At 35.2% G+C, this 18,230-nt stretch overlaps 2 protein-coding genes across 4 annotated transcripts; both read left to right on the forward strand.

The window, feature by feature from the left end:
- The first annotated feature begins 4,711 nt into the window (after positions 1-4,711).
- On the forward strand, positions 4,712-7,929 carry LOC121240582 (eukaryotic translation initiation factor 3 subunit G-like). Its single transcript, XM_041138060.1, has 2 exons — positions 4,712-5,109; positions 7,272-7,929. Exons 1-2 carry the CDS (start codon positions 4,776-4,778, stop codon positions 7,808-7,810), a joined length of 873 nt encoding a protein of 290 aa, XP_040993994.1. The 5' UTR covers positions 4,712-4,775; the 3' UTR covers positions 7,811-7,929.
- A 3,853-nt stretch (positions 7,930-11,782) lies between these two features.
- Positions 11,783-17,806, forward strand: LOC121240584 (methylsterol monooxygenase 2-2-like). 3 transcript variants are annotated; one of them, XM_041138061.1, is made up of 8 exons: positions 11,784-12,053; positions 13,120-13,257; positions 14,266-14,411; positions 14,785-14,904; positions 15,060-15,272; positions 15,583-15,663; positions 17,131-17,220; positions 17,470-17,806. In XM_041138061.1, the coding sequence occupies exons 1-7, from the start codon at positions 12,024-12,026 to the stop codon at positions 17,216-17,218; spliced, it is 816 nt and encodes a 271-aa protein (XP_040993995.1). In that variant the 5' UTR covers positions 11,784-12,023; the 3' UTR covers positions 17,219-17,220; positions 17,470-17,806. The 3 variants fall into 3 exon arrangements, with proteins under 3 accessions (XP_040993997.1, XP_040993995.1, XP_040993996.1); XM_041138062.1 differs by lacking the exon at positions 17,131-17,220 and having other exon boundaries at positions 11,793-12,053; XM_041138063.1 differs by lacking the exons at positions 15,583-15,663; positions 17,131-17,220 and having other exon boundaries at positions 11,783-12,053.
- The last annotated feature ends 424 nt before the right edge of the window (positions 17,807-18,230 follow it).

Consider the following 18,230-nt stretch of genomic DNA (forward strand, 5'->3'; position numbering starts at 1 on the left):
AAAACTTCCGACCATTGCCCGATGGTTGTGCATTTTAATAGGCCTCATTCGTCATATGGTCCTTCTCCTTTCCGATTTCAGAATATGTGGTGCTCAAATGATGGTTTTTTGACTTGTGTTGAAGAGGCATGGAATAGACCGAATTCGGCAATAGGTCTTTTGAGACTGGCTACATGCCTTAAGAGAACCAAGTTGGCCTTATGAGCTTGGAATAAAAATACTTTTGGAAGAGTGGAGATTATTCTACAGGATCTCTGGAGGCGAGATTGGATAATCTTGAGCATCAACTTTAGCTTGGGTACTCCCAGCATGTTGAAGCTAAATATTTAGTGACTAAAATTGAGATGCAATGTTGGGAGTAGAGAGAGGCAATATGTCTAAATCAAATTGCCAAGAAGACTTGGTAACTTGAGGGGGATCAGAATACTCGTTTCTTTCACTCAGTTATAAATCAGCGGCACAAGCAAGGATTTATTTCCCATATGGTGCTTCTGGATCGGAGGGTCTTAGAGAATGTTGAGGTTGTACACCAAGGTGCCACGAATTATTTTCATGACTTTCTTACAGGGGGCACGAGGGTGGAGCATGCAGATTTGTCTTCATTGATTAGTCCCAAGATTTCGGCTGTGGAAAATGAGATGCTTTGTATGATGCCATCTGAGGAGGAACTTAAAGATGCAGTTATCTTCATTCCTAAGCATAGCAGTCCAAGCCCTGATGGTTTTGGTTCGGCCTTCTATATTGAGTGTTGGGATATTATTAAATAGGATGTGCTCGAGCCAGCGCGTGATTTCTTCAGTGGGGTGCCACTGCCCAGGTATTTTTTCTCCTCCTTTATTGTTCTTATTCCAAAAGGGTAGGATCCAGCAAGTTTTGATAAATTTTGCCTTATAAGTTTATGCTCGGTGGCTTATAAGATTTTTTCAAAAATCATTGTTAAAAGAATGACTTGGATTATTCACAAGCTTGTTTCTCCCGAACAAGGTGCTTTTGTGCTCGGTAGAAGCATTTTTAAAAATATTACGCTTGCACAGGAAATGGTTCATTCTTTGAATAGAAAGTTTTGGGTGGCAACGTGATGGTTAAAATTGATATGACAAATACCTATGATCGTGTTGATTGAGGATTTTTGTTAGAGGTTTTAAAAACTTTTGGTTTCTCTTTTATTTTTTGTCGGTTAGTAAGGGGAATGCATGAAATCACCATAGTTTTCAGTAATGATAAATGGTACCTTTAAAGGTTTCTTTCCACCTACTCATGGTCTATGGCAAGGAGACCCTCTATCTCCTTATTTATTCATTGTGATGGAAGAGGTTTTGGCGGTTGCTTAAAAAGAATTTTGAAGAAGGTAGGATTGGTAGGTTTCACCATCCGGTAGGGGCTCCTTTGATTTCTCACTTATTGTATGATCTCCTGATTTTTGTTAATGGTGGTAAACGGTCTATTAGGAGACTTGTTGAGATTCTTAACGTATATGAAGTTTGGTCAGGGCAGTTAATTAGCAAAGAAAAGTCTGCTCTTTTCCCGTCCAAGCATATTTCCTCTCCTCGTATTCGTGCTTTATTGAGACTTACTGGCTTTCGAGAGGGTTAATTTCCAATCACCTATTTGGGGGCACCTCTTATGTCAGAAAGATTAGCGACTAGAATCATTGAACCTTTTTGTAGAAAAAGTCAAGAAAAAGGTTACAGGTTGGAAAGTTAAGCTACTTTCTCAAGGGGGTAGATTGATTATGCTAAGGCATGTGCTTGCGAGCATGCCTATTCATATTCTCTCAGTGATTAATGTGCCGTTGACTTCCATTACTCGCATCAACTCTCTTTTGTCAAATTTTTTTCTGGGGGCAAGTCAATGGAATCAGTAAGATGAAATGGCGAGCTTGGTCGAAGTTGTGTCTGCCTACGGGGGAGGGTGGATTGGGTGTGAGAGATTTCAAGGAGGTTCAGCGTGCACTTCATATGAAATTTGCATCTAGATTGATGGCCACAAATTCTTTGTGGACGGGTTTTTTCCGTGCAAAATACATCAAGGATAACCATTTTTCTTTAGCTATTAGGAGTCACTGCGGGTCTCGTTTATGGAAGTCCATTTTATCAGTCTTTCCTAAGGTCTACAACAATGTCAAAGTTCTAGTACGAGGAGGCAATACTTCTTTTTGGTATGATAGATGGTTAGCTTCGAGGCCACTTTCGGTGCAAATAAAGGAAGTTATCAACTCTAATCTTTGGATAAATGAATGTTGGCGTGATGACTCTTGGGACATGGATCATTTGACAAAACTAGTAGGGGAAGAGGCCATCTTGGAAATTTTGCATAATTCCCGTGCGGGTTATTTAGGACCTGATATATTTGTTTGGACTCCATCCAAAGATGAAATTTTCTCTACTTTCAACGCATGGGAAGTGATTAGGAAGAAAGGTGAACAAGTGCAAAGGAAGGAATGGATTTGGCATTGCTTGTTACCTAAACGCGTTTCCCTTTGCGTTTGGAAAGCTTACTATCACTATCTTGCAGTAGATGAGTGGGTGCAGGCTAAAGGGGTTGCACTTGCTTCGGCTTGCGGCTACTATGTTTGGAAAGCTGTTGAGAGTATTGATCATATTTTATGCAGTGGTGAAGTGGCGACGAAGGTATGGGAGTTTGTGGCACTTTGTTCGGAGTTACTTGTATGCGCCAAATGCAGTGGAAAGCTAGATTATTGGTGTGATTCCATTGCGCTAAAAAAGCTTCTGTTAAAGGTGTCCTTATTGGTCTATTAATGTGCTTGATTTCTTGGCAACTTTGGATGAGGAGGTGTAAAGCTAGAATGGAAGGGGTACTCGAGTATAGTGGTCAGTTAAATACTGGCTTCGTTGTCTTGCTGGGGATCTTAGTGCTTCTAACTCTCTTTCTATGCAGGATAAGAAGATTTTGCAGGAATTACAATTAGACCTTCCAGTTCAGCGGTTCCATCGGCATCAATTGGTGGCCTGGTAGAGACCTCCTGCAGGCTGGTTCAAACTCAATTGTGATGGGAGTTGCCGTCGAAATCCCGGGAGTTCTGGCGAAGGGGGAGTGATTAGAGATGAAGTTGTTATGGTACGAGGAGCTTACTTCGTTCATTTTGGCCAATGTACTAATAATGAGGCTGAGTTAAGGGCTATTACAGAGGGAGTTGTGCTATGTAAACGGCTAAATTTGTTTAATGTGATTATTGAAAGTGATTCTAAGGTGGTTGTGGATTGGCTTAGTGCGGGTAAGTGTATGTTGTGATATTTATGGAATTAATGGGATGATTTACTTTTAGCTCTTGAAGGAGTTAATTTTACGGTTGTGCATCAATTTTGGGAAGCTAATCAAGCAGCAGATTTCTTTGCACGACAAGGCAAGTTGGGTTGGAATTTAACTTACGAAGGATATCAAAATTTGCCACGGATTTTGAGAGGTGTCCTTCGTCTTGATAAATTGGGCTTCCCATGTCTGTGGACTTAGTTTCTTTGGTTTTTTTAGGCTTGTTTAGTTTGGTTTTTTGTTTCATAGTTTTGTGTATCGTTTTGTTTATTTTCTTATAGGTTTGATATTTGGGATGTTTTCTTTGAATATCTATAAATCTCAAGTGTTCTGTATGTTACCACAGTTTTTCTCCACCACATGTGAGGACTTTTAATAAAATTGAGAAGGGTCACTCATGGACAGGTGGCTTTTATCTCTTCTTAAAAAAAAAATGAGCATATACATATATGAGAAATGATTTAAATAGTTTTAGTATGTGTAAGTTCACGCACTCCATTTAAAAAAAAAAAAAAAAACCACTTTAGAACACACTTGAAAAAATCTAATTGTTAATGGTAGATCCCACTTTTTTTTCATAAACTATATTTAGCATTGCTCTTCATGCATACACACATAAGTGTAGTAAGCAATAATCAAATCATCAAGTACACCGAGCCCCCCATTTTTTCTCATAGCTCCAAAATTTTGTTTAATTTCTATATTATTTTTTTTATGATGTGGCCCTTCAAAAATATTAAAACTACGAAGTTTGTGAGAAATAATAAACTTATTAAAATATATCCCAAAATTTTATTATTATACAATATTACACTTCTTAATATGGAATCTAAAGTGAAATAAATAAAAAGAAAAATCATCTTAGATTGATAAACTATATGAAAAATAGTTGAAAAGTTTTATCCTCTAGATTTCATTGAACAAGAAAGAAATTATTTAAGGTCTTAATTGTAGTATTATACGCTTAAAATATCACTTGATAGCTTTCATGAAAAAACAAATTGTAAATATTTGATTACAAAAAATAATAAGGTCTTAATTTTATTTCACGAAACACTATTGTTAGAAATTTGAAATAGATGTCAAGTTGCGTTTTAAAATTTTATTTCTGCAAGCATATAGTAAATTATCGAAATCTAATTTCTATCTATAGTTACGTTTTCATCTTTTTTTTATGAAATTAAAATTAAGATTTGTCTATTATTATTTTATATAAATGTGTCACGGAATAGAAAAATTAGGCCGCTCAAAAAAATTCCTAATCTTGCCACTGATAAGTATCACCTAAACAGTAAAAAAAAAAAAAGAAGCGTAGAGGAGGAAAGAGAAAGGAAAAATTACCATAGTTTTTGGGCTTAATGTTACAGCCACACATAGCCCAATTTGAAGGAGGCCCATAAGTTCCAAAGGTGCCAATAGGCCCATGGTAATCCAGTAGAAAAGCCCTAGGCTTCCAGCCCCCTGAATCTCTCGTCAGTCTTTTCTTTCTTTGGGAAATCGAAGTCATGGCAACGGTGCAGCAAACAAAGCTCCGATGGGGAGAGCTTGAGGAGGACGACGGAGAGTACTTGGACTTCCTACTTCCACCGCGGCAGGTTATTGGTCCCGACGAGAACGGGATCAAGAAGGTCATAGAGTTCAGGTTCAATGACGACGGCAACAAGGTAAAGATCACCACCACCACCCGCACCCGCAAGCTCGCTAATGCCCGCCTTAGCAAGGGCGCCGTCGAGCGCCGGTCCTGGCCCAAGTTTGGCGACGCCGTCCACGAGGACGTCGGTAGCCGGCTCACCATGGTCTCTACCGAGGAGATCCTCCTCGAGCGCCCTCGGGCTCCTGGTTCATCTCTCTCTCTCTCTCTCTCTTTCTCTCTCTCTCTCTCACGTACATTCACAGGCGTACAACCATGCGCGCAAGCCCTCTTTTGCAAGTGGTTTAATATGTTCTAGTCTGTCTCCATTACTTGATCTGGGGTGTGATAAACTGTTTTAGATTTAGAGCTTATTGGAGAAGCGTGGTATTTTTCTGTGTGGGTAGACTTGGCGAAACTTTTTTTTTTTTTTTTTGTGTGGCGATTAGGGTTTTGGGTATTGAGAATTCTAACTCTCTCCGTTTATCCTAAGAGAAACTTGTTAGGAAATTGCTGGGATAGAGTTTGGTTTGACAGGTTAAAGTTTCTGGGAAAGGGATTGTTAATTTTTTTTATAAGTTGAGGCCATTGTTAATTTGAAGTTTGTAATGCAAAATTATAATAGATCTTTTAGCTAGGTTCTGTTTCTTTTGGTGGACGGTATAGGGCATTTTTGTGGCCGATTATTATTTTGACTGTTCATTCACATAGTCACTTGTCAAATTTATACAACATCCGATGAGTGGAGCTGGGAAATCTAATCTATTTATTGGAAAACTCTCTCCCAGAAATGAAATTAGAAACCGTAATTCCCCTACTAACGTCTTGTGTGTTCAAAAAATCATAGGACAAGTGATAGAATCACCTGCTTAATACCTTAAGTTTTCTTTTGTGTTTGAGTGAATTTGTGTTTTCTTTTTGGGGTTAAGATGCCTCCTTTTTCATGGGTAGGTGTATACAATGGCATACAACTTTTAGCATGTAGGAATTCCAGTTTTACGTACTTCTTTTTTTTTTTATAAGTAAGAGACAGTTTTACGTAGTTGCAAAACATGATCGCTGAAATCTGGTGGAGAGAAGTATTTCGTGAGTACGTACTTAGGGTATGAATCGTATGATAGAACAGGGTTTGGAAGTAAAGTAGCGATCCATAGAATTAGGGAATTTGTCGTCTGAGGATTGGGTGAAAGGGGCCATGTTTCCCGCCCGCACCCACTTTTCTGTAGACTGTACAGCCCAAGAGTGGGCTTAATGTAGATTTCTTCTCATTAATTGCCCCGAGTTTTTGCTTGTACCCCTTGATTAATAAGAGCCAAAAATAAGGGAAGGAAACACAATGTTCGAACCATGGGCTTCTTTCCTCTTTCTTCTGGATCTCGGAAGTGCCTAGTTGATCAAATTCCTTAATATTTCCTCCATGGTTGTCCTCACTTGTCCTTTAGAGTGTTCAACAACGGTGCCATTTTGCTTAGAGTTAAAAGGGTTAGTGATTCTTCAAAGGGTTGTGCACAAAGTGTATGCAACAAATTTAATATTGATTTAACTAGTTTTTGTTTTTTTTTTTTAAGTAAGAAGTATACCACATACACCAAGTATTTTTTTGTATGCTAAATATACACTTCCAAATGCATAGACCACTTATTTTGGACACAGTGTATATGAATAATTATCTTATCCGTCTCAAGCAACCTGCCATGGACAAGTTATTTTTTTGGATAATGATAGAGTTACTACCCTCCTACTACCCATTTACTACTCTTTTTGTATTTGATTTTTTTTTATTTTTTAATTTTACTTAATAGTTAAGGAAGTGACTATTAGTAAAATTATATATTTTTTTAATTTTTCTTAATGATTAAGGATATTAAAAAAATACTAGAGAAAATGATAAAAAAATAAAAAACTTCAAATACACTATAAGAAGTAAATGGGTAGTAAGAGGATAGTAACCCTATCACTACCTTTTTTTTTTTAACCTCTGAATTTATTTCTATTGGTACCATATTACTCATGGCTTCATTAGTTTCAAATCTCCTTATATGTTGTTTAACTTGTTTTTATTCAAACCCAAGTATGTGGCTAGGGTAGTGCTAGTGTGCCGCCCAACTTTGACCGCTGGGCGTGCCCACTAGTACAAATTTCACTTTTTATTTTTTTCTTCTTTTTTTATTTACATTTTGTTAACATATTTAAATATTTTTAAAAAAATACATCAATACACTAATAGTCACTTTTTTAATCAATAAGTAAAAGAAAAAAAAATTTAAAAAAAAATTAAATGCATGAGTGGTCAAAATGAGGCGGCATGGTAGAATTATTGATGTGGCTAAGCGCTCTCTTATGTCTATTGACAACTTGGAAACCTTTACAGGTGGCAAACCAGAACCAAAGGCTGGAGGAGACTCATTGGCTCAACTTAGTAAAGAGGGTGGTGCTGTCCTCATGGTCTGCAGGACTTGTGGTAAGAAAGGTGACCACTGGACCTCAAGGTGCCCGTACAAGGATCTTGCCCCACAGGCTGAGGGATTTGTTGATAAGCCTTCTGCTGTATCGGAAGCCACAACCACTGCTTCTGGGGCAAGCAAGGGAGCATATGTTCCTCCGGGCATGAGAGCAGGGGCAGAGAGAACCGGATCTGATATGAGACGCAGGAACGATGAAAACTCTGTTCGGGTCACCAACCTCTCAGAGGACACCCGGGAGCCCGATTTGCAGGAGCTCTTCCGGCCTTTTGGTGCTGTAAGCCGAGTTTATGTTGCCATTGATCAGAAGACTGGCATGAGCAGAGGATTTGGTTTTGTGAACTTTGTGAACAGGGAAGATGCTCAGAGAGCCATCAACAAGCTCAATGGTTATGGTTATGACAGTTTAATCCTTAGAGTTGAATGGGCCACACCAAGAGCAAACTAGATCACAGGCCAGCCCGAACATCCCCTGCCTCTCTCTCTCTCTCTCTCTCTCTCTCTCTCTCTCTGACAATTACCTAGATTTATAATGAGACTTTTGGCAGGTCGTTATTTCTTTTCCAATCTCTGTTCAGATAGTTTTATGTTTGCTTGTCAAAAGAAGAAACACTTGGTCGATGGTTGTAAGACTAGCCATCCAAGATGGTGTTAATTTTACTCTTCATCCACTTTCATACACAAAGTCTCTGTAATTTATCGCCTAAATGATGTGAAATCTCATAGGATGTTATGGAAGATGAGCATCATATTTCAGGCCAAAAGAGGGAAACTTGGAAACCAGTTGAGGTAGTTCTAATTCAATACAAATATTTGTTCTCTCTTTAAACCTAAGCTGTTTTTTAATTTATTTTATTGTCATAAAGTCGTGATTAACCTTTATATTCCAAGGAATTAATACACATAATCCTCTCAATTTACCATCCAAATTATAATCAACTTCTCAATCTTTCAATTTCGCTATTTAGGTAGGAAATAGGAAATATCGATGATGATTCATGCACTGTTTGATTTCCAAGAAAAGGAAATAAAGAAAAAATTCTTAAAACAACGAAAAAGGGGATGTAATTTCAATGGATTAGAGTACCATTAGGTTGCACGATTATAAATACCCAAAATGCATGTTTGGTAATTTATGATGTACATTAGGAACTAATTAATAAAATTGCAAAATATAAATACCCAAAAGTTAAATTTAGATTAACATTTTTATTAAAATATGTCTAACCAAAATTCTTGCTCACAAATGTCATGCTTCATGAAACGAGCAGGTCACTCACATTGATTAGCGTCTGTATTAATTTTAATTTCTTAATTTTCTTTACTAAAATAATAAAAATCGTTCCTTTGAAAAAACTTCAGTTTTTTTTTTTTTGAAATAAAATTTTGATTCATGTAAAAATGAAAAAAATGGAAATCAACAAATTATTGTCATTTTTTTATGAGGATTGCTAGAGACATAAAGGGATCTTACACACTGATGTGTTTCACATCTCATTTTCTCTCTCTCTCTCTCTCTCTCCCTCCTCTCTCGTGCCTCTCCTCCTCCCCCTTTCCCTCTTTCTTTCTCCCTCCTCTCCTCGTGCCTCTCTCCTCCTCCCCCGAGGTGGTTCCTGACCACACAAGTCGACAGTCGTCAACTCAGATCCCGACCACACCGGCCACCTAGCAGCGGCCACGCAGCGGTCGACCACGCACACAGTGTGCGCCCCTTTCTCTCTCTCTTTCTCCCTCTCAGGCCGGTTCCCGACTATCACAGACGGCCAAAGGATGTCGACCGTTGACCACGCATGCCATCAGCTTAGATCCCGACCATCTCGGCCACACCAGTGTATGGAATCCATTTATGGGATTCTTTTGTGTCTATTAGGGGTGTAACCGGTTCGGTCCAGTCCGGTTTTAGACAAAATTTAGGACCAAATTAGTATATACCAGTTTCGCATTTTTCAAAACTGATTACGTACCGGTTATCCTCCTAAACCGGTACCTCCAGTTTCCGGTCCGGTTTTTCGATTTTTTTAAAATGTATAGTGATTTATATAATAATTTATATATAAACTTAAAGTATATTACTAATAATAATATAGTATTAGACTATAGTATTAGTATAAATATTAGTACTAATTATAGTGATTAGAATAATTATATATTAGTATTTGTTAATTGTTATAGTGAGTTTAATTTATTATAACTATTTTATTGATAGACTATAGTGATAGTATTAGTATAGTAATTTAGTATTAGTATTATTATATCATTATTTTATATGTGATTATTTAGTATAGTGATTTATATACTAATTTATACATAGACTTAAAGTATATTATTAATAGTAATATAGTATTAGACTATTGGTATTAGGTCATAAAATGTAAATTATAATTAATATAAATTACATACTAATATATATTAGTATTACTAATCTACTAATATCTTATGTACTTATAAAAAAAAAATATTGAGAATTTATTAGGCCATCAAAATTTAGTAATAATATTTGAGTGATTTTTCTTTATTTTTTAGTTCTTACTTCTTATGATAAAATGTTATTAATAATTTAATATATATATATATTTTATGTTTAAAGTATATGATCAATTAAATTTTCATCTTTAAGATTAAGCTTTTATTTTATAAATTATAATAACATTATCTTATATATAATTATATTAATAACATATAATCAAACAAATTACAAATGTTCATATTTAAGATTAACATTTTATGTTATAATTTATAAATTATAATATGAAATTATTTTATATATGATATATAATTATATATAATATATAAAAATCTCATATATAATTATATATTATATATAAAACTTATATATAAAAAATATTTTATATAATATATATAATTAATTTAAATATATATTTTTTTCCAATTGTTCAGGTCGGGTTCCGAAAATTACAAAACTGAAATTAGACGGAATCCAACCGATTTTTATAATATAGGACCCGGACTGGTCCACTGGTTTAGATTTACTCCCCACTGTCTATAGTATTTTCTTCTTTTTTTTTTAATTAATTCGGTCATTAAAAGATATACTAACTATCACTTCATGACACGTGTCAAAATGCCACGTACCCAAAGGGCCAAAAGTGCTTTTATAGGGGAAATTGATTTTCAAACGTAAGCACGATAATCCATTTTACCTTTAGAGCATTATTGGACTATGCATATCGATATATAAAATTATCTCTTTTTGTATAATCATTTTCTCATTCAAATAAAATTTTTATATTAACTTATACATATTTTACAAAATAATAATTAATTTTTTGTTAAAATCAATTTTTTTATATATTATATTAAAAATATATATAATATATTATAATAATAAAATAAATGTGTAAGTGAATGTTTGTTATTTTGTTAAAGAATAAAGAAAACGAAATGATTGTGAGAGAGGGAGAGAGTGGGAGGATAGAGAAATAATAATTAAAATATGTTTTGTGAAGTGAATAGTAATTATTCAAATTTAAATAAGTACTGTTCATATCTAGCTAAATATTTGAATATGCATATGTCAATGTAAAAGATTTTAAAGTCATATTATGTAAATATAACTTTATATATACATATATATAGACCAATATAGATGCTCTAGATAACATTTTCATTGTCAACTTTAAAAGCGTACAATCAACATGCCATCTCCCCCTACCTTTTTTGGTCTTTTGAATACATTTATATCTTTTTCTAAGCTGTAAATTACACTCGCATCAATTAGAGGTATTTTATAAAAGAGAAAAAAAAAGTTATAAAAATAACGTAGCTTTACAGATATATCTTCATGATTTGGATTGATAAATGATAAATCATATTTACATTTTAAGTTGTGCAAGTCTCATGTACGTTTTTTAAATAAATAAATTTCAAATAAACAAGTCTCCTACAGTCATTTTGTGCAAAAAATAGATCTCACCTCAAAAAGTTTTAAAAAAATATATTTATTTTTAGTAGAATTCACTTTTTTACAAAAATACTTGTCTATTTGAAACTTATATTTAGTATTACATTTCGGGAAAAGTAGATAAATCTAAACTCTATATAAAAAAATTATTTTTCAATAATAGACTCTACTTATGAGTGATCAAGACTTGCATATCGTATCTAGCATTACTTTTTTAAAATATTGACAAAATTGTGTTAAACTCAATAACTCAACTATAATATTATATTAAATCATTATTTTAATTAAAAAAATAAACTTAATTATTTAAATTGCATCGTAAAAATTGTAAATCACGGCAATTTATAAAATGTTGTTTCTATATTATTTGTATTTTTAGTCTAACATTTATAATTCAATTTCAGATAATTAAAAAATTAGCATCTGAACTCAAAAGCATGTTCAAAAACACTTTTCTGAACTCGTCAGGTGGTCCAAGTGTCCAACCAATTGAGTAACTCAAGTGAGCAATGATTTGCACGAATTCGTATCCTCTCTTTGCCACCACCGATTCCTGTTTTAAACACATATTCCAAAGCAAGGGGCCAGATTCCCTTTGACAGTCGGTCTCTTCTCGTGGGTTGCTCCGTCATATGCCTCCTCCTCACTGAAGCATTCGGCACTCTCTCTCTCTCTCTCTCTAGAATATTTGTCGCATTGCCCTTTGCAAAAGATCAAGTTTTTAGTCTCCAAGCTTGCAATGGCTTCGATCATCGAATATGGGTGGCTGGTACTGCATTTTAAAACCTTTATGTGGCAATTTGGCCAACTTTTTCTGTTTTATCTTCAGTTGTATTTGATAATTCTTGCCCTAGATTTATTTTCTTTGATGGGTATTGTTAGTTTTGGACTTGTTGTGTATAATAATAATGCAGGTCAAATCATGGGTTTGTCTTGATTCCTTGTTTTAGTAATGTTTCGAAAATCCTAGTTTTAGCCTTGCAAGATTTGGGTTCTGGTTTTTCTTTTGTTTTCTTGTTGTTTTGGTCAAGGATTGTGACATCGGGGGCGCGGTTTATTTGATAGTGATGTGTACCTATGTGGTCAAACGGCGTTTGTAATACAGTGCTTTTATTTCGAAACCTTATACACGAAGTTATTTGGACAGATAAATGTAGAATCTAGAACCCTGTGCATCAAGGTTTTAAGAAGTTTAAGCTTATGGGCCCCGACCGGTAGACTTTTAGCTGAGCTGCATCACAGACTCTGTTGTCCCTTTAGGAATTGAAGAAGTTTGTAACAGTTACTTATTAAAATAAAAAGAAGAAATTATAGTAGTTTATCTGAGCGGACATCATTTCATTTTTTGTAATGTTTCTTTCTTCTAAGAAAAATGCATGGAGAATGTTCAAGATGTTAGCCACGTTTACGATGGATGTTACACTTTTTTTTAATATGCCAAACGTGTTCATTTTAATTCTCAGGCCTATGAAGTCTTTGGTCCAAGGCTTAGACACAAGAATCAGTTATTTGTATTGGTGGCATAGTACGCTATGGGCTTCAAAGATGTGGAATTATGTGCTTCTCCCTTTTTATTTTTAAAATGATTTTTTTATTATTTTTTTAATAAGCTAGTTAGTGTTCATTTGAACCATTCATCAGTATGAACGCTCAGAATTTTTCTGGAATTTCGATTGTCAAAGGGAATTGTGTCTGATTTCACCAATGTTGAGTTGTGGAATGATGATTATTCAAGCTATGGACATTAAGTTCTGTTCTCTTCATGCGCTTGTAGTCTTATTTGTTATGAGCTTTTAGTTTAAATCTCTACTAATTATTTTATTTTGGCGATGCAGTATCTGATCACACATTTCAGTGACTTTCAATTGGCATGTCTTGGAAGTTTCTTTCTCCATGAAAGTGTTTTTTTCTTATCTGGACTTCCTTTCATATATCTTGAGAGGGCAGGTTGGCTGAGCAAATACAAAATTCAGGTCCAGTTCTTTTTCCTTGCCATTACTCTTGAAGAAGTTCAGTAATTTCATATTTTTTGAAGCTGAATCCTGAAATGGTGACTAACTTTATTCTTACCAGAGCATTAGAGATATTTGGCAGAGAGAACATTAGTAAAAGATTCCAGTGCACAATTAATGCATGTACCAATAACTTGCTGCCATGTCGGGCAGTGTTCATTTTCTGCAATAGAATTGTGTTATTGTTCTTCTTATTCTGTGAAGGTAGCTATGAAGGTTCAATGTTTGCCTTTCTCTTATAATGATACTCTTATGGAGGTTCTTCTGACAGTGTATTGTTTTCAAGTACTTATAAAAAAGTGTTGTTTTCGAGTCATAAACTTCGCTTTTATCTATTCTGTGGTGTTCTTCTTAATGCCTAACCAGTTAAGGACCAAACATAGTATGCATGATAAGATGCTTGCTTTCTTTCTTTTTCACTATGTATTTAGTCTTATCAAGAGTTCACCAGTGTCTTCAAGCTGCTAAGGATTTCTATTTGCGACCCTTATCATAGGGAACCCCTCTTACTGAAAATCATCTTGTGTCGTTTTTTGGTACTTCCATACAACGTATATTGAGGTTTATATGTTTGATTTAATGGACTGGGCTTTTTGCATAAGATTTCTGTAGGTTTCTATGGTATTAGAACCCATATAGATATATTCATATATATCTCAAGTATGTACTTGTAATTTGTTTGTTTTAATTGACTGGGCTTTTTTTCATAGAAGTATATATGTTTGTTAGAGTTAGCATTACAAACACCATTAATATATAGATTGTAGCTTTAAGGACAAATTGTCCATGTTGTCCTCTGCTATTGAATACCCAAACTTTTCTATTTGCAATTTTTATTGCTGCCACTAACCGGTACATGGTAAAGATATTTCGATCTATCTCAATTTCTATTGCTGCTATTGCCATAGCTCAATTTGTTTCTCTATCTCGTTGAATTTATGTCATTTAGGGTTTTATATTTCTATACAGACAAAGAATAACAGTCCAGCAGCTCAGGAGAAATGCGTTGCTCGTCTGCTGCTTTATCATTTTGGTGTCAATCTTCCAGTGATGATCATCTCATATCCTGTCTTCAAATACATGGGCATGCGAAGTAGTCTTCCATTGCCGTCCTGGTATTTTCAGGTTCTTTATATACTAAAGCTTTGTTCCTGAGATATATGCACTGATATATAGGCCTCGTTTGTTTTTTGAGATGAGATGAGATGAGATGAAAGTTGAAAGTTGAATAAAATATTGTTAGAATATATTTTTTTAATATTATTTTTGTTTTGGGATTTGAAAAAGTTTGAATTGTTTATTTTATTTTGTATGAGAATTTGGAAAAGTTGTAATAATTAGATGAGATGAGATGAGTTGGGATGAACTGTGAAAACAAACGAGGCCATAGTATTATATGTATGGCCTTCATCAATTTTTTCCTTGGACAGTAACATTTCCATCTTGTCTAAAGTACAGCCAGTAAGATCCCTGCTTTTGGTTCTGCAGGAATGTAGTTTTAACACAGATAATATTTTACTTCATCCTTGAGGATTTTGTGTTCTATTGGGGACACCGGGTTCTGCATACAAAATGGTTGTACAAATATGTTCACAGTGTTCATCATGAGTAAGTGCAAGCTATAATTGCTTTATCAAGTGTTTAGGTCTATAACAATCTTTTTAATTTTCTTTTAAAACTATCTTACTTATAAAAAAAAAAAAAACAAATCTTTTTTGTTAGGTGCTTATTGGTTGCTCTTATGGGCTTATTAACTTGTACAGATATGCTACTCCTTTTGGACTGACTTCTGAATATGCTCACCCTGCTGAGATACTGTTCCTTGGCTTTGCGACCATTATTGGTCCTGCTATCACTGGACCCCATTTGATGACTCTGTGGTTATGGATGGTACTGAGAGTCTTGGAGACAGTTGAGGCACATTGTGGGTACCATTTTCCATGGAGCCTCTCAAACTTCTTGCCTTTGTATGGGGGGTAAGTGTGTAGGTTTTCCCTCTTGGTGGTTTCATAGCATCTGATTAATTCCCATAATTACCTCTTGGACAATGCTAGCGGGCCGCCCGGCATGTACTGCTGGGCATGCCCCCTAGTGCATTTCAATTTTTTTTTTCATTTTCTTTTAAACATTTTTAACCATTAAGAAAAAAAATACACAACTTCACTAATAGTCACTTCCTTAACCATTAAGAAAAAAAAATTAAAATACCTGAGCGGTAACTTTGAGGGGCCCAAATATCATTTTCCTTACCTTTTATCCTGAAATGTTTAATCCATTATTTTCCAGGGCCGATTTTCATGACTATCACCACCGTTTGCTTTATACCAAGTCTGGCAACTACTCGTCAACTTTTACTTACATGGACTGGTAAGTCTATTTATTTTCCACACTGCTTAAAGCATTGGCACATTTGTATTGTTTGGTTAGACCAATGTCTGTTGTCTCGAGCCAGGGTTGTGAGAGTGTCCTGCATTGGTTAAGGGTGGTGAAGGCATCTCACATTGGTTAAGAATGAGTGGATCTTGCAGCTTAGAATGATTCCAATGGACTCCAATTGTAACATTAACTAGTCTTCTACTTATAAAAACCCATTATTAGCCCTTTGAGATATGGTTGGACTTTCCTTGGATTGCTACAAATGTTATCAAAGTCAATCTAAGTGTGAGACTTGAGCTATGCTACCTACAACAAAATGGCAAGGTGTTCTCATGCTTAGGTGTCACACTTATATAATTCCTGTGTACTTAGGCTATGCCTATTTGTATCACCAATATAATCCTTGTTTTAATATCCTTAAAAAAATTGCTTGGCGAGAACCTTGGATTGAGTATAAGAGGGTGGTAAATGCGTATTGCATGGGAGGGAGAAGTTCTTGCTGTCTATAATGATTCCAAAGGGATTCAGTTATAACATTAACTAGTGCTTTTGGAGTATAAGCCCTGTGACTTGGACTTTTATTAGGCCATGCAATATGTCAATTTTGGTAGCCTAGGGTGCAATGTGTAAAACATGTTGTTTGTCGGAGGTGGAAAGTGTATTTACCCTCCCCTTGCCCCCCCTCCAAAAAAAATTGTTACATGGAGGATCAAATAGTGGTCTGGATGAGTTCAAGTCCTTGACCATTTTTCTTGCTAAATTGTGATTTTTTCTAGATATCTGCAACCATTTGTGGCATCTAGAATATGGTCTGTGGCATCATATTTCTAGTTCTATGAATTGATCTTGCTTGATATAGAATAACTGGATCTTCTTTGCTTTCACGATAAGTTTCTTGTAAAATATAAAACCAAAAAGGGATTTGGCAAGGTGCTATTCTCTGTAACTGGGAAATGCTACTAATGCACAGTGACAACCTCCTTGCACAAAACTGTATGCACCAGAGTACACAGGCACATGGTGGTCCAAGGTCTCTTGTCGAAAAGGGTATTGCAAGGGTAGGGAAGGCCTAAATTATGTTTGCCTTCATTGTTTGCATGTATGCACGAAAATACATGTGTTCATTGTTGTCCAAGACCTTCTGTCTTGGATGATTTTATTACAAATACTAGGATTATCTCTGATAAGTAGTCAATCATGTATGGTTTTACCTACTTACCACATCTTGGATTAACCATGTTAAATTTTCTGTTGAATTGCACACAATTTTCATAGTGCTGGGTAGCATTTGGTAAGAGTTACGAGTCAGGTATTAAATATGTTCTCTCCATGCTTCAGTTGGTGATCCCAAGTCTCTTTGGTAAAGAATGCCTTTTATGTTCATTGCCTTCCCATAATTGGATGTTTATTATAAGATGAGTACCGATGCACCAAATGTTGCTTCCTCTTTGTTTGTAGTCGTTTCTCTTTGATGTGGACAAAGACTATCAATGTATCATGGAAAAGGTGTCTGCATAAACATAGAGAGAACTGGGTACAAGTGTGATGGTGACATGTTCTTTATCTAATGTCATTTTTTTCACCTGGTTTATTGTCATTTCCATTTTCCTCTGTAATGCAACTTGGTTTCAGATTGTAATTAAGGAGCAGATTGGACATGACCTAGTAGACTCTTACGTGCTTTTCCTGTTGGGTTTTGGTGCTTAATGCTTATTCTGTTCATTCATAGTAATGAACACCTAGAGTAGAGCCTTTAATACTGACCATATGTGATGCCTCTTCTGTATGATTTCTCAGGGTATTTGGAACTGATAAAGGTTACAGAAAGTTAAAGGCTCTGAAGAATGGTGGAATCGAAGATGGAAGCAAGCAAAAGTGACAAATTGTTTTTTAAATAACCGGGCATCAAGATGTTGCTTCCTCATTTAAAGGCCATCTTAGAGGTCTTGTTTTGTCCCTGCCTCATCTCATGTGAAACAACCTTTTTGTGTTAGATTGCTTTTTGTTTACAGTGTGACATTATGTGGAATCAGTGGAAAGCTTACTCTGCATATATCTTTCTTTTTTGTCCTGCTAGATCAAGATAGGTATCCATTTTTTTCTAGTGGGTAGCTAATTCCATATTATTTACTCCCCAAGTGACTTGGTTAATAATTTCCTGTTGGATCATGGGGGATGTTAACTGCCCGAATGCCGGACTTCCTAAAATGTGAATGCTCGGTGGTCATTTTTCTTTCAGGCGATCAAGGGTGGTGCCAAAGTAGGGGTTTTGCAACCCCGCCCCGCACCCCAGGGAGGTGGAGGCAGGGCCCCCGCCCAAGCCACAATCCATTGGGTCTAAAAATTATTTTTTGGACTTAAATTATAATATAATTTAAATTATATTAAAATTTATAAATACAAAAAGAATTTAATCACATTAGATTATTAAGTCTCATATTATTTAATTAAGTATGATTATTATATTGTATTGATCTTCTATATAAAGGTTGGCCTAAGAGTCTAAGGCAATCCATTAACTTAAATATAACTTCAAATTTTTAACAAGTTGTATGTAT

This window comes from Juglans microcarpa x Juglans regia, chromosome 7S (genome assembly GCF_004785595.1).
Source record: "Juglans microcarpa x Juglans regia isolate MS1-56 chromosome 7S, Jm3101_v1.0, whole genome shotgun sequence".
Classification (NCBI taxonomy): domain Eukaryota; kingdom Viridiplantae; phylum Streptophyta; class Magnoliopsida; order Fagales; family Juglandaceae; genus Juglans; species Juglans microcarpa x Juglans regia.

What these genes read in the sequence shown, in the direction of transcription:
- LOC121240582 (XM_041138060.1), top strand. Translation starts at nt 4,776, where the DNA reads ATGGCAACGGTGCAGCAAACAAAGCTCCGATGGGGAGAGCTTGAGGAG. An exon ending in CGAGCGCCCTCGGGCTCCTG is followed by an intron (nt 5,110 to 7,271) that starts GTTCATCTCTCT and finishes AAACCTTTACAG; the next exon opens with GTGGCAAACCAGAACCAAAG.
- LOC121240584 (XM_041138061.1), top strand. Translation starts at nt 12,024, where the DNA reads ATGGCTTCGATCATCGAATATGGGTGGCTG. An exon ending in AGTCTTCCATTGCCGTCCTG is followed by an intron (nt 14,412 to 14,784) that starts GTATTTTCAGGT and finishes TTGGTTCTGCAG; the next exon opens with GAATGTAGTTTTAACACAGA. An exon ending in ACTTTTACTTACATGGACTG is followed by an intron (nt 15,664 to 17,130) that starts GTAAGTCTATTT and finishes CTTTGTTTGTAG; the next exon opens with TCGTTTCTCTTTGATGTGGA.